Source organism: Crocodylus siamensis, chromosome 1 (assembly GCF_052110815.1).
Source record: "Crocodylus siamensis isolate JL-2025a chromosome 1, ASM5211081v1, whole genome shotgun sequence".
In the NCBI taxonomy this organism is placed as follows: Eukaryota; Metazoa; Chordata; order Crocodylia; family Crocodylidae; genus Crocodylus; species Crocodylus siamensis.
Genome location: NC_143395.1, coordinates 126,335,276 through 126,351,197, shown reverse-complemented (window position 1 = coordinate 126,351,197; position 15,922 = coordinate 126,335,276). Strand labels below are relative to the sequence as shown.

The window sequence follows — 15,922 nt, the reverse complement described above, 5'->3', positions numbered from 1 at the left end:
GAACCTCATTGGAGATTCCAAACAATAAATCAGCTGCATTTCCCCCCCCCCCCCCGGTCATATCCCACTTGTCTGCAAGATTCAGCATTCAGTTAATTCCCCATTTCCAAGTCATAAGCAGAGAAATGAAGACCAGACCCAACTGTTCCATATACTACTTCCACGCAACACCTTATACCAGCAGCCCAGAACAGCACATCCTTAGCGTGCCAGTTTTCAGATCTACTGAATCATGCTTCTCCAAGCCTGCTTTAATTAATATTAGCTCAATATGTGTTATGAAACAAGTTTAGCAGCATAGTTCTTCCCACCTCCACCCCATTTTTCTACAACTAAGATAACAACTAGAGGACTATCACTGAAGCAAGGGTGCCAACGCCAGAGTTTCTTCTCCCCTTCTAGTTCCCTCTACCTCTAGGACCTGAACAGATTAAGAAAAGTTGCTCTTTAAAGTGCGTTCAGGACACCAGTTCTGCACCAAGTCAAGCTGTAATCATTAGACTAAGAACCACCTAGATGCAGTTGAATTTTGGACAAGGCCCAGCTTACTTTCCAAATAACCCAATCCATATGTTCAGCAAGATGTGATAACATCCAGAAAAGAATATGTTTTGGGAGCAGAAGGAACATGGGGATTCAGAAGGCAGGAAAAACTAGCACCATTAAACCCAAATGATGATACTGCAGAAAGTGCCAGACACTGGAATTAAGTGTTTACTCTCCAATTAAAATACTGGGGAAAGGCCTAACTCCAACAGACTGCCGTAGCAGTCTTGGCTTTTTTTGTTTCTTTTTAATTAAATCCAGGCTGAAGTTGAAATGGAACTGACAGAACTTGCAACAGCTGCTGGTAAATGCTGATCATGGTAAGCTGTAAAACCAGCCTACTTAACAATTCTAAGAAAGGAAACTGTGTGGCTACCCAGCCATAACAGTGGAAACAAGAGGTGAATCAGAATGGCAGCTGGCCAGCTAAATGCTACATTTCAGTTGATTTTGCAAGACAACTTTCCATTACTCCCCATTATAAAAAGCTTTGTAAAGTTTTATGCTAATCCAATTCCAGGGAGCTGTTTTAGGGCACTCACACCTTCATAGTTATTCAGAGTGTTCACATGCTGGGGTGATGATTAATACAGGAAAGTACTTGATCATCCTTGAGTACTTTGCCTCAAGGCAAAGTGATGGGATATATGGCAGACGCATGCTCTCACAGTCTCACTTCAGCTTTCTCCTGTAGCAGCCCAAGGAAAACCTGAGCAGCCACTGAGGTGTGGCTGCAGCAGAATCCAGAAACATCTGTCTCCTTACAGCCCATAAGACATCAGCACCCTTGCTGCTGGCGGGGAGAAAGAACAGAATTTGGTCTTCTAGCAGCCCCTACCTTTTGGATTGGCCCACACCACACAAGCCTCTGGGGACTTTTAAAAATCCTTAAAGCAAGTGAAAACCTTCTCTTGCTTTGCGTTCCTGATCAAAGACACACCCCTCCACCAGCGTAGAAGCCCCACAACCTCATCACCTTGAAGGAGCAGCAGCAGTACATTTGCCTCTCACATGAGTATTAGCCCTAGCCAGCAGCGCTTCACCTTTTGGTTCAATCCAGCAGTGCTCAGTCTCCAGCCTGCAGGCCAGATCCAGCCCACAGAGACATAGCATCTGGCCAGCATCAGCTCCCCACAGGTCCATTAATTTGGTGCCCATTAATACCGCCACCACTCCTCTACTGCTAAATTTCCATGTCATGCAGGCCCCACTCCAGGCCAGCTGGATGTAGCCGGCAAACTAACCTTGCACCATTCTTGGGCCCTGGGGGCTGAAAAGTTAGGCACCACTGGGTTAGTCCTTTGGCAGTAAGCTTAGAGGCTTTGGAAGGACAAGCTAGACATGGTTAGGCAGAATTTGCCTTAAAGCCCACTCTATGATCTAGCTCAGGAAGTGCTCGGTAGCTTAAACTAAGGTTCTTAAAGAAGTTCACTAAAAATGTCAGTCAGGTGTCAACGTGCCATTTAAACATTTTTTAAAGCCGAACAAAAGCATGGTGCTCCCCCCAAGCTTCTGCTCACAATAAAAGCAGGCACAACTGCCCCTCTCTCAGCATCTCTTCCAAGTGCCTAGCATGCTCTTTTCCACTCTTCACTTCTCTTCCCTTCATCATCTCAACATGCCATCCTGCTTCCTATGCCACATGCCTGTACATGGGCGTTTGTTCATCAAGGCTCTCTCCCACCCAGTCAAGTGACAAAGATTTCACCCCAGGTTGAAAAATACATTCCCTCCCAAAAGCAGCACCCACTCATATCAGCAGGCTGCAAAGTTCACATCTCAGGGCCTGCAATTAAGGGCATGTCCAAGAGGGCTGTTTGCAGTACTTATCTACTTTATAGCTCTATCACATGGTACTAAGGGCACTGTCAGGTGTTGTACAGCTCTTTCACAAAATGCAAGTGAAGACCAAAATTCAACAGAAAGTTTTCCCTTTTTTGCTCTGTGGAAAAGAGAGACCCCTGGCACAGCTTTACAAGCATTCATGGTGCTCTGGTGAAGTGCCAGAGGACTGGAACAGGGCCAATGTGGTCCCCATTTTCAAAAAAGGGAGGAAGGAGACCCAGGAAACTATAGGCCCGTTAGTCTTATCTTGGTCCTAGAGAAGCTCTTTGAGAAAGTTATCCAGGACCACATCTGCAAGGGACCAGCAGGAGGGGATGATGCTTAGGGGCAACCAGCATGGGTTCATTAGAGGCAGGTCCTGTCAAACCAACCTGGTGGTCTTCTACAACCAGGTCACAAAATCCTTAGATGCAGGTGTTGCGGTGGACATAGTCTTTCTGGACTTTAGGAAGGCCTTCGACACTGTCTCTCACCCCATTCTCATTAAGAAATTAGGCAACTATGGTGTCAATGCCTACCCAGTCAGATGGGTCACAAATTGGCTGGAGGGCTGCACCCAGAGAGTGGTGGTGGACGGGTCTTTTCCAACCTGGAGGGATGTGGGCAGTGGGGTACCCTAGGCCTGCACTGTTCAACATCTTCATCACTGACTTGGACAAGGGGGTGAAAAGCATCTTGTTCAAATTTGCAGATGACACCAAGATGTGGGGAGAAGTGGGCACACTGGAAGAGAAGGACAGGCTACAACTAGATCTCGACAGGTTACAGAGGTGGGCAGATGAGAACAGGATCAGTTTCAATACAAGCAAGTGCAAGGTGCTGCACCTGGGGAGGAAGAACCAGCAGCATACCTACAGGCTGGGGAACTCCCTTCTCATCAGTACAGAGGCAGAAAAGTATCTTGAGAGCCATTATTGATTCCAAAAATTAACCCAGGCCACCAATGTGGGGACGTGGTCAGGAAGGCTAACCACACCTTGTCATGCATCCACAGATGCATCATTAGCAGGTCCAAGGAGGTGATACTCCTCTTCTATATGACATTGGTCAGGCCACAGTTGGAGTACTGTGCCCAGTTCTGGGCGCCGCATTTCAGGAGAGATGTGGATAGCATGGAAAGGATCCAGAGGAGGGCAACTCATATGGTCAGTGGGCAGCAAGGCAGGCCCTATGAGCGGAGGCTATGGGACCTGAACCTGTTCAGCCTCCACAAGAGAAGGCTGAGGGGGGATCTGGTGGTTGTCTACAAATTGGCCAAGGGGGACCAGCAGGCTATGGGAGAATCCCTGTTCCCCTGAACCTTACTGGAAGTAACAACAGCTGTAAGTTGACTGAGAGTAGATTCAGGCTAGACATCAGGAGGCACTACTTTACTGTCAGGGCAGCTAGGATCTGTAACCAACTTCCAAGGGAAGTGGTGCTCGCTCCCACCCTGGGGGTCTTCAAAAGGAGGCTGGACAATCACCTAGCTGGGGTGGTTTGACCCCAGCATTCTTTCCTGCCCATGGCAGGAGGTCAGACTTGATGATCTGCTTAGATCTCTTCCAACCCTATGAAAAGGAACTAGAACAGATGATCCATCACCTGCCTGAAGCCCAGAAACAGGAGTTCAGTACTAATGCTACAACTGTGCTTTCAGCACCCCTGAGCACCTGCATAGGTGGTATTTAAAGAGTCAAAGGAGTTTAATCGGCATATTCAAAGCAGTCCACATCTCAGACTGAAATAAAGATTTAGTCTTAGTTTAAACATACAACCCATCACCTTCCTCTTTTCATTCACTAGAATCCCATGGATTTCTAATGCTATTCCAACCAAGCCTGTCAGTGGCTGTGTCTAAGCATTATAGTAGTCATAAAACCTGAAGTAACATTTTCAAGTTCTTTAAAATTCAAGGCCCTCCCATTCAATTTACATTTTACAAGCATCAAATCACAGACAGTTTGAGGCTAGATGATAGGGGGAGGGAGCAGGAGGAGAACTGGACTGATTTTTTTGATTAGAAGCTACAGATAGAACAAGTTCTAGACCTCTAGGAGTAACTGGAAACAGAAACACTTGCTGTTAAGGACTTCGAGTATCAATTTAAAGCTTATTACTACCTTTCTAAGACTCTACACAAAATAAAGGACGAACTACACATGATTTCCATTTCACAGAACTTACGAATCCTCCCCCATTCTTCAAGCCCCAACCTTAAATTTTAAACATGGAAAAAAGTGGCACTCCAAAGAAAAAAAAAGTCTGACAAGCTGGAAGTCCACATTTTTGGCTCGTGAGGCAACAAGTTAGCCTCTAGGAAGTCTATATTTGTCCCACCAGTTATTACATATACTATTTCTTTCTTAAATAAGAGCAAGTTAGAAACAAAAACAAACGAGTGCTCATGCCACGTTAAATGTACAGCCTATCACCAGTCAGGGAAATTAGGAGTGAAAAAAATCAGCAATAATACCCAGCCACATGCTGCATGCTATATTTTACTGCACACCCTTGGCAAACAAATCAAGCTACATGCTGGAAAGAAAGACACAAGCAGCTTGGGTAATTTAGTGCTGGGGATACATTAGCTTCCACACTGTGATCAACTGTGCAAGCTTGATTTCATATTGATGCTGCTGAACAACAAAATACTACTTTCAACTTTGAGCTACCAGATGTACCCTAATCATTTTGAGATCAGTTCTAAATAACATCACAAACATGGTATTAAAGACGACATTTACTTAGCTCCAAATGTTTGCAATTTATTTTATCACCCCAAAGTTAAGCCATGACACATTTGAAGCTTTACATCAAGTGGACTTATGGTATCTGTCACGTTTCAAATCTATTTTTTCTTCATCTTTCTGCCACAGACACAATTAGGCTTTAAGTATGCAGATCTCCAAAAGCTAGGCTTCACTAGCAAGAAAGCCATCCTAGCCATTTATAATGTCTATATAAACAAAACCCACAGAGCACCCTTATTCCTAAAAAAGGAAAAAGAAGGGTACCAAAAGAGAGGTTAGGACTTACTTTGCGACACCTCCCAGCCTCTCACCCTTCTGGTTTAATTGACCTACTCCCGTGGCTTTCTATAAGCCTCACAGCAGCAGAAAATAAGAACCCTGTTCTACTGACAGATTACATATTATGCTCTTACAAAATGATCAGACAGCTACAGGTGGTGTCAAGCTGTACAGAATTCAAAAAGTTTTACTTCTTGCCTACGATAATTGGACTTGAGATGTGCAAACAGCCATCCCAAAGAGAGGGCATTTCAAATGCACTGCATTTAAGTAAATAAATGCCATGAATTAGAACTTCAATTTTCACAAGCATTTAGCTATTTTATATTCCCATTGTACAATTCTGCATCACACACACATATACCTATGTAAAGTGGTTACCCTCTACCCGACATTTCAGCTCTGTTACAGTTGCTTTGGTTGAAGCTCAGTTGTTTAGATTTGTGCCTTGTGCTAAATCATAAGTATACTTCACAAACTCTGGTATTCAACTGTGACAAATTTATTTTTGTGGGGTGCAGATGCCTTTAATGGCTTAAGAGCTCCGAAAAGAGACCTAATCGACTTCCCCAGACCAAACACTTCCCGCCCATCCACCCCTAAAACGTCACTGGAAATAAGTGATTCACATACAATCACCATGGTCACTACAACTGCTAAGTACTCAAATACCCAACGAGGGACAAATAAGATTCTTAAAAATATTCACGTAAGTGCCGTGGGATTGCATTAATGTAAATACAAATTAACATTAAAATGAAGTTGAAACAGGTAACTAGGATGAAAGACAATCCAAGCTTTTGTTTTCTCCATATACTTCAACGCACAAGCATATATTGATGTAAGCAGATGCAAATACAGATACACACACACACACTTTTTCTATCCTGAGAAAGTGTGGGGGGGGGGGGTTAAAAAAGAAAAGTGATTTAAGGCTTTTCTGTCAATTAGTGATGACAATATACACCTAGGAAACTTGCAAAATAGTTATATACCAGTAATTGTATTAAAGATCTGAAATACAGGACACAAAATATCAATTTGTTAACTTACCTACTGACAGATAGGTCTTTTTATTCAGATCATATGCACAAACTGCACTTGATCTTTCACACTCTTCAATAGGGTCACAGAAGTTTATTTTATAAAGCATCTGTCTGTCTGTATCAATTGCTTCCCATGTATAACTGAAAGGGAAAAAGAAAAAAAGCTTGTCAGTTGATACACATATTGATGACCTCCAAAAAACATCCATTCATAAAACAGACTCCCCATGCCTGATGAAGGGTGACTGTGCCCGAAAGCTTACCAAAATTTCCCACTCCCAACCTCCCCAACTGCTCAGTTGCTCTAATAAAAGATATCACATCTACTCAAAGAGCCTTGCCTGCCATTCATAAAACACTAATTTAACTTAAGCTAAGTAGATAACTATGCCAGTCTCTTCAAAAACACAATAGCAAAGTTCAATTGGATTCGGGATATGCTTGCTACTTTTGCCCATGAATAAAGAATAACGGTAGGAAAGACATTCCATCATTATACACTTCTTATGTGGGCTACTATGACTTATAGGAACCTGTGTCTAGATATCCAAAAGTGTTTGTGTATGTGCATGCATACTTGCATGTGCATCCAAACTACCCTCTTCCCAACTCTACCCGGCCTGATTTTGAGTCTTATTCATCACTGAATCTCTCCGAGCCTTGGTATACACCAAGGCACCATTTTACCAAGAAGCTTCAGCCACAGACACAAATTTATCAGATATTTCACTGCAGTCTACAGCAGATGTGTCAGACATGCCCCAGCCTGAGGAGCCATTCCACCCAGCCCAGCAGCCTACCAAAAGTAGGTACAGATAGGTGGCATGATCAGCCACACTTCAGAGCCCTGACAGATATGGCAGTCAGTGGTAGCAGGGAGAGCAAGGGCTGTGTGGATACAGGCTTCCCTTGCCCTGCCACCAATGTCGCTAGCCCTACGGATCCAACCGAGAAGGAGCCCCCAAGGTGTGGATCTGGCCCTGGGAAAATTTGATACCCTTGGCTTACAGGTTTCTGTGCAAAAACAGTGAAGTTTACTAATCTTGTTCCCTCCGCTCTGCAACTGCTTGGGAAATGCTATGGGTAGGAATGAAAACCTTCCAGCTGCAGTCTGCACAATCAGAATGAGAAACTTTGTTATAACCCACTGAACCCTGCCATGACCTTCTCCTCTCCAAGACTTCAAACAAAACACCTTACAGTTACAACTACCACCAGACTGAAAGTTATCATTACTGGTAGCAAGATCAGGTAAAAAGAATTGGGTATCTGCCCCATAAACGCTTCCTCCATCTCTTTCAGTCTAATCTTTAACTCCTTACCCAAAATGTACACCAACACAGAGATGCAGCTCCCTCTATCCCAACTCTGCACATTTCTGATGCGGAGAATGAGTCAGTCACAGGATGGGATGGAATAGGACAGAAATTATAAAATGTTGAGATATAAAAAGGGGCTGGGGGGGAAGACTTCATGCCAGAACAAAGGACTGAACTAGTAGTTAAACCAAAGAATATCTTCTGGTGGTATGGAAATAGAGAGGGGGAGGGAAAAACGTGCTGAACTGAAGTTGGTTTGCCAGGGAATAGGAAGGCAGGCAAGCAGCAAAATGAGCATCCTGCAAAGATGGAGAAAAGGAAGTTCTAGTGCTGAAATCTTCTTCTTCCCCCAAGAAAACTCAAACTAGGTTTCCATTTGTCTTTGTGAAAAAAACAAAAACACACTTTTCCAAAGATTTTCTTTCCATCTGACTTTGAAGCTGAACAATCAAAACCAAGATCAAATGTTTTGACTGAGCTAAAAATCAATTGTTATTTCCTTTTAGAAAGTGCTGAAGGTTTGGTCCCAGTTCAGAACAAAACCCCAAACAAATAAAAACAAGTGTGTTGTAAACCTTAAAGCCTCCATGAGACATTCTTCTTGACATCTGGTCAGAAAACACATTGCGTGCTGCCATTCTTCGTTCCCATAGGGTCAGGAAAAGCAAAGCCTCCACCTCCCTCATGTATCAACTTTCTTACAGCAGGTAATGTGCATGGACAGAAATCAAGTCACTGAACCCCTGAATAAAGCAGTCCAGTGTAAGTTTGATTATAAAGAAATGAAAGACCAAAACATGCCTGTCAGTCAAAAATATTTACAAAGGGCACTAAGTTTTCCCCACCCACACGCAAGGGCCAAGTTAGTGTCTTCCTTCCCACAGGAGGGCTGGATTCAACTTGCATTTTCATACTAGCTAAAAGGTGGTTAGTGGAACAGCAGTAGCTGTGCACGTTTCAGACAGCATAAGGGGGTAAAGTGCTGCTCTTTCAGAAGTGTCATGTTTCACAATCAGAGCCAGGATATCTACTTCCACAAATGAGACAGTCACTATGTAAGTTTGAGGGAATCATCTTAAATGAGTACACAGCCAATTAGGAATGCTAGTGACCTATTTTTGCTATACCCTGGCAAGGGCAAAGTATTGTGGGGGGAACCCTTAACTATTAGTTTTATTACGATGAACACTCTTAAAGGCCATCTACCACCTCACCCTGCCCAAAACCCATAGTTAAATTTACTTAAATGAAAATAAATTTTCTGGATGCATTTTTGTTTTGACGCCACAAATTCAGATTTACTGTTGCAAATCAACACAAAAACTAACTCTGTACAGGTGAAGAACTACTAGCATTGATACGTCACTGACTGACACAAGGGCTTTAAAACCAAAGGAGCGGCCTTCTTTTGTATCCAGAAAATCTAAAACATTGTTTACATTGAAAATATAAGCCTGCTTATTCCCTGGTTTTGCTAAGTTTTCATCCCATTGAAATGTAGATTCTTTCAGTGCCTCTAACAAAGATCCCTTTTTGGCATTAAATAAATGTAAAGAACCACACCTTCCCTACCACATGCTTTTGGCAGTTCGAGGGCTAACTAAGCTGATGTATCACACTATTTTGAACCAAGCCTGATCGCTATTTCATTTATAGGGGCTCTATATTGATGCATGGGGGGGAGGAGAATAGTTTCTGTTAAAAAAAAGATTTGTTAATAAAAACATCTAAACAAGATTTGCAAAACAGTTTTAATCGCAACCAATTTAGCTATTTTGGAGCATGTATGGTTGTAGGTTGATTCCACTCATATGGTTGATTCCACTCATCCAATGCTGTCCAGTTACAATGCTGAGAGGACCTTAGTTCCCCACTTAAGAAATACAATTAAATATTGAGAAGGGCCAAAACAGCCAAAAAGCCACACTGTACACATAGGTGTGACAGGCTGACAAGCAGAAGCTATTCTACTAAAGCCGATGCTGTTAAAACTAGGTTAAGTTTAGCACAGGATGTGGTTCCAAGTTTAGGCTGCAGACCATCCAACAAGGTTCAAAAATAAAGCTTGCCAACCTTTCATCTGGTGAAGTAAAAAGGCAGGTTAATGTTGTGTCAACTTGTTCTGATGGAGATAACCTTTTTTGTTTTCTACATCCAAGTGAGAAGACAATTGCTGGGAAGTCAGCCACACCTGTCCCTGCACAATAGTGAAGGCCAGTCCCAAGTGGCATCTATTATGTTCCTAGGCATCAGGATATATTGAACTGTTTGGGGGGGCTTTGTGTTTCCAGCGCAAGGCCCTGTTCTCTACAAGCAGAGGCAACCTGAGCAAGCCGGAGGTGGCAGATTCTGAAGCTGGCGGCAGCACGGAGTCACTGCAGCTGCTCTGCCCAGCTCTGCAGGGCCCCCCAAAGCAGGGCAGTTACCCTGATTCACAACCCCCCACCCAGAGATGGCCCTGTCTATAACCTTAGTAGCCAGATATCTACAATAGCTTTAAAAAGGGAAAACATTCTTAGTAGAAAGTGGGGGCAGGGTGGAAGAAGAATTCTGAAAGACAGAATATGCAAAATTATGGCTACATTTTAAAAAACTGCATTGGAGAGCAAGACTACAGGTAGAGCTGAAGTGCCCCAAGCAGCCCATACTCTGCCAAGAGACAGGCATACATGCCTTCCAAGTGCAGCCAATGTGTTATAGTTAGAGTCTTATCAATTTGGCTTAAAACTCCTGAAATGGCTTAAACTCCCCTACCATGCTTTAACGCTTCACTGTGGTTATGAGCATCTTAACCTACATGCACTGACATATACAGCAGAGTACAGGTTTCCCCTCACTTTATATGGGTTCTCTACGTACAAATTCGTTCTTATGCGATGATGCTTTTTATACCAAAAATTCATTATATGTGAGGTAAGTTCACTTTTACATGAGTGGCGTAGTAGAAGCCCACAGTCAGCTGCTTTGTGCAGTGCATTGTGGGAGTGACACGCACCAAAAGAGTCTCCTGTGTGGATCCGTGTTCCTCGCTCATTATCTCTGATGCTTGTTTCTGTAGTTGCCATCCCCATTATGTTAGTGCCCTGTGCTTGTATGTACTGTCTGCTGTTGGTGAGTTCTAAAATTGTCTTGTAAAAGTGGTAGAAATGGGTCTGGGGATCAGTACAGTCGAGGTCTTGGAACACATCCCTATTTGTTACATTGTAAAGTGGGTTCCCTTTATGCTAATTCAAGTTATGTGTCGTTTTCCAGGAATGCATGTATAGCATAAAGCAAGGGAAACCTGTATAAGCTCTAAACACTAGTTTTAAGATGATGACAACTGCAGGAAGTTCACTGTATGGGATACAGTCAAAGCAATTATAAAACTTTCCAAGACAAGACAAAGGAATAATGCTATTAGCAAAGTGGGATAGAATAGCTCATATCTGCATATGTAGAGTAATATCTTGTATATATAGATGGGACCTTCTAGTTAAATGTTGCAACATGTTTTACAAGAGTTAATTTAGCTGAACATGCCTAAAGTCACATGGGATGGCTATAAAAGATAGTCCTTTACCATCCCAAAGGGCAGGGCATGTGCTAAGGGTAGACATGGTATTCATTCATGTCATCACTTGTGGTGCTATGCATTTTAGTGTTGCAAGAATCCAGCATGTGTTATTATATTATTACAGCATACAGAGATGGGATGATTTGGGCAGTTAAGGTTACTGGGAGGTGGGCGTTTTGTATTTTAAAAATATATAGTCAATTTCCACTCTACAGACGTTTGTATTTATATTTTACAGTCTGCAACAGAATCACTAATTTAGAGATTTACAAGTGTTTTTACAACTTAGCACCATTTTAGTAATGCTTCTCGCTTTCACACTTTAGGCAGAAACACCAACTCTGTTGCAATTACCACCCTCCACAGTTAAACGGATGTGAAAGCTACACACAATGGCTCATCCTACAAATGGAAAAATCACCAGAAACCAAAGCCAGGGTCGCATCATTCAGCCACACTCACTTCATACAAACCCAGTCTATCAGCAAGGAGTTAGGCATATAACATGAAGCTGTGATGTGAACCAGTTAAAGATTTGAAAGGTGGGGTAGGGGGTTGAAATAAAAAAAAGAAGCTTTTTCCTTTAACAACTGCCCTGAAAATATATATGAAAATCAATTAATTTTAAATGTCCCTTAACTTGTGTCAGTCTCATGGCAACAGGAAAGATGAACCATTTTTGAGTGGTGACTTACATTAACAATAACCCATCTAGGGGATATGTTATGATATTTGTAAGTAACTTCACAAATTATAGTCAAACATAAGTGAATCAACTGAAATATATATACACATACACACATATACACATTGTTTCAGTGCAACTGTTTGCAGTATATGAGGCACAAGATAACCAACTTAAATCTGGTTTTACTTTGTATGGAAAGTTTCCAGAAGTTTTTCATAACTGTTCAAATGCAAATAATTTAGTAAATCAGATGCTTTCGATTATCAGGCAAGGGTTATGTCAAATACCAATTTCCATCACACAAATGACAGCAAATAATATTATAACAGCTGTCTGTGCTATTTCAAAACAGACCTATGTGTGCACCCCCACTCCCAATCAGGCAATCTCATTACCCTCCCTTGCCAATACTGATAAGTAAAGGCTGGATTAAGCAAGCTATATGCAAGAAACCAATATGCTTGGGATCAACATGCTAGTGTTCCTGTACGAGAAAAGGAAAGCTAAACAGAAGAAACTCTGATACATGATTATGGTGTTCAATGCTACAAAATGTACTTATAAGTCCACCCTTTGCTGAAAAGGAAAAAAAGATGCCTTGTAGAAGTAAGCTTTCAAAGACTGGCACCCTTAATGAACGTTTAGTATAGCTCTTGTTTAAGAGAGACTTGATATACAGTGAACAAGTTTAAGGAACCATGAAGTTGACATTCAAGTACAAATTTAACCTGAGTTGTTCTAGAAGCAGCACTGCAGGGTTCATGCTAATCATGTTTCAATCCCAGAATAAGGGCACTCCAGTTTGAGAGCAACAATTCTAGCTGGCAACCTGGCCAACTTAACCTGACAGTTCTCCCCTTTTCACAAGTGCGATTTGGAAGCACACACTCAGAAGCCCCAATTACGCCCACGGTGACACCTGTCCAACCCACTCTTTCCAAATGGTTACAACAGCCTGTTTGCCTAGTTCTACTGATCATTCACATATTAGAATTGACTGCTCCCTCTTTCACCTACTTGGGTTTGCTCTGAGACTGAAATGAATAACTTTTTTTATTATTATTATTATTCCTCCTCATTTGCCTCACTAATGAACTATTAATAAATATACAAAACAGAAACAGATTGAAGTGTAAAAACAAAAGACCCATGCTCGTTTCCAGAGAATACCTGCACACAAAGTTTCCATATTTTCATATATGGACTTTAAATTAGTATTTTGGAGGAGGAATGTTAAGTGCATGTCTGACTAAGTTGTTGAAATAAGTAAAGCTGTGTGCAACTTGGCTTTATCCAAGAGTTAAGAGACAGTTTCAACACAAGAACAGGTAGGATACTCCTAAACACAGTACTGACAGGATCTCTTCAAGGCTGAGAAGCTACCTGGTGTAATGCAAATAGTCAAACCTGGAAAGGGCCAGCGTGAGCATACCGCACACTTCTTTCTACCATAGGCCTTTAGAGTAATACTTCCAGAAGGGCTGGTGCATGGCTCAACTAAGCCAGAGCCACTACAGTACTTACAGCCCTGAGCTCACTCGTGAATGCATTCTCTCTCTCTCTCTCTCTCTCCCCCTCTCCATCTAGACAGTTTCATTTTCTCCTACCATTGTTCAGTCTGACAGCTGTCCGAGTTAGTAACTGGAAAAACTTGCTCCCATTTCCTCCTTGAGGAACAGCACATGCTTACATAAATCAGAGTAAGTTAGTGCATCTCCTTTGATCCCGAGGTTTGGGAAAGAAAAAGAAAGCTAAATAGAAAAAACTGATGTATGACTGTGGCATTCAATGCCACAAAATGTACCTATAGTCCACTTAGAGGCAACAAATATACTGTGACAAGTCTCTGGGCCTATAATAAGCCCCCCAAGAGATTTTCACTACTCAAATGCAAAGTAGAATCATAGAAAGTTAGGGCTGGAAGGTACCTCTAGTCCAACCCCCTGCACCAAGCAGTATCGTCCCCAACTAGATCATCCCAGCCAGGGCTTTATCCAGCCATTTCTTAAAAATTTCCAAGGATTGAGATTCCACAAACTCTCTGGGTAAATTGTTCCAATGCTTTGCCACCCTTAGTGAGAAAGTTTTCCTAATACCCAACCTAAGCCTCCCTTGCTGCAACTTGAGACCGTCGCTCCTTGTTTTGTCATTTGCCACCACTGAGAACAGTCTAACTCCACCCTCTTTTGAGTCCCTCTACAGGTAGTTGAGGGCTGCTGTTCAATCCTGCTCAGTCTTCTCTTCTCCAAATTAAATAAGCCCAGTTTCCTCAGCCTCTCCTCAAGTCATGTGCCCCAGGCCCTCAACCATTTTGTTGCTCTCGGCTGGACTCCCCCAATTTGTCCACATTCCTTCTGTACCAGGGGGCCAAACACTGGACACAGCACTCCAGATGCATCATCACCAGTGCCGAATAGAAGGAAATAATTGCTTCCCTCGATCTGCTGACAACACTCCTACCAATGCAGCCCAGTAGTAGGCATGTGAATGTGCCTTTAGAAACTAATTACAACATATACACACACATAGGGGGTGTGTACATGTACTCACAAACTCCTTTAAGTCTGAGAGCAAACCCAGACAGGTGAAAGAGCAAGCAGTCCAGACATACATATATTTTAGAGTGGACTGCTCCCCCTTCCGTCTGGGTTTTCTCTCAAGCTTAAAGGAATTTTTAAAGAACTTTCTATTATTACTACTATTACTCATTCACCTCACTAACAAGGTAGAAGTAAATATATCAATATTTTAAGAAGGACTCTCTCTCTAGGAGGGTGGTGAAGCACTGGAGCAGGTTACCTAGAAGTGTGATGGATTCTTCATCCTGGGAGGTTTTTAAGACCCTACTAACAAAGCCCTGGCTAGGGTGATCTATTTGGGTCTGGTCCTCTGGTCCTGCCTGGAGCAGGGGGGTGGACTAGATGTGACTTCCTGAGATTCCCTCTGACCCTAATTGCTGCAATATATACACATCTCTATCTATCCATAAGCACATCCACTTGTGTGTGTGTACATACATGTGTGTGCATGCGCACACAAAGCACACCATACAATTTCATGAACCCAAGCTCACCCAGCGCCCGGCTGCTGCCTGCCTGGTCTCATCCCAGCCCCACGGTCACCCCGCGAGCCCACAAGCAGCAGCGCCCACCCCTGAAGCCGCCCCGCAACCCGCGGGCGGGGCGCCGCACCTACCCGCACAGCTGCGCCTCCAGGCCGGAGCCTGGGCCGGCCCGCAGCAGGGCCAGCAGCAGCAGGACCGGCAGCAGCCGGGCCGAGTGGACAGCGTCGGCGGCCATGAGCACGGGAGAGGGGGGGCGGGCGCCTTCTCAGCGCTGCGCCGCTGGCATCACCCCCGAGCGGAACTGGGCAGTCATGTGACCCTCCCCAGAGCGCCGCCCTCACGTGACCGCCGCACCACGTGACCGCAGTCAGGCGGAGGGGGCGCGTGACGGGTACGTCCTACCCCCGCCCCCGCTTCCGGAACTTCCTCCCCCGTCTGCCTGTGTGCGAGCAAGTTAGAGCTGTCTCGGTCAGCCCGGCTGGGTAGCAGTGTTGTTCCGAGTGCGGACGCGGCTATGAGGAGTTACTGTAACAAGCAGACAAGGCTCTTTGTCCTCAAGCCAATACGGCTGCAACCAGCAACCCCGAATTATGAGAATAGGATTCGTTGTAGCATTCTGTGCTCTTATGTTCGTTATCATCATTCAGTGATTCTTAGATCTTGAACATTACTACTGAAATATATTCTATCTTGAACATAATTATTGTAATATATTCTATCATCTATTTATATTATTATATCATATCGTATCTCGTGTCCAGTTCTCATCGCTCTCCTGCCCCTGCTGCAGCAAATTGTTCAGGGCAAAGGTTGGGCTTATAATAAGTCACCTATGTATCCACATGCC

General features: G+C 43.4%; 1 protein-coding gene across 1 annotated transcript in view; it reads right to left on the bottom strand.

Annotated features, from left to right (window-relative positions):
* IGF2R (insulin like growth factor 2 receptor) overlaps nucleotides 1–15,392 on the bottom strand; it is a 97,960-nt gene extending 82,568 nt beyond the window's left edge. The window contains exons 1-2 of the mRNA XM_090042409.1: nucleotides 15,207–15,392; nucleotides 6,456–6,589 (exon numbers count right to left, since the gene is read on the bottom strand). Of these exons, the coding sequence (XP_089898535.1) occupies nucleotides 6,456–6,589; nucleotides 15,207–15,310 (238 nt within the window). The 5' untranslated portion in view covers nucleotides 15,311–15,392. The remainder of the gene's footprint in view (nucleotides 1–6,455; nucleotides 6,590–15,206) is intronic.
* Nucleotides 15,393–15,922: the final 530 nt, after the last annotated feature.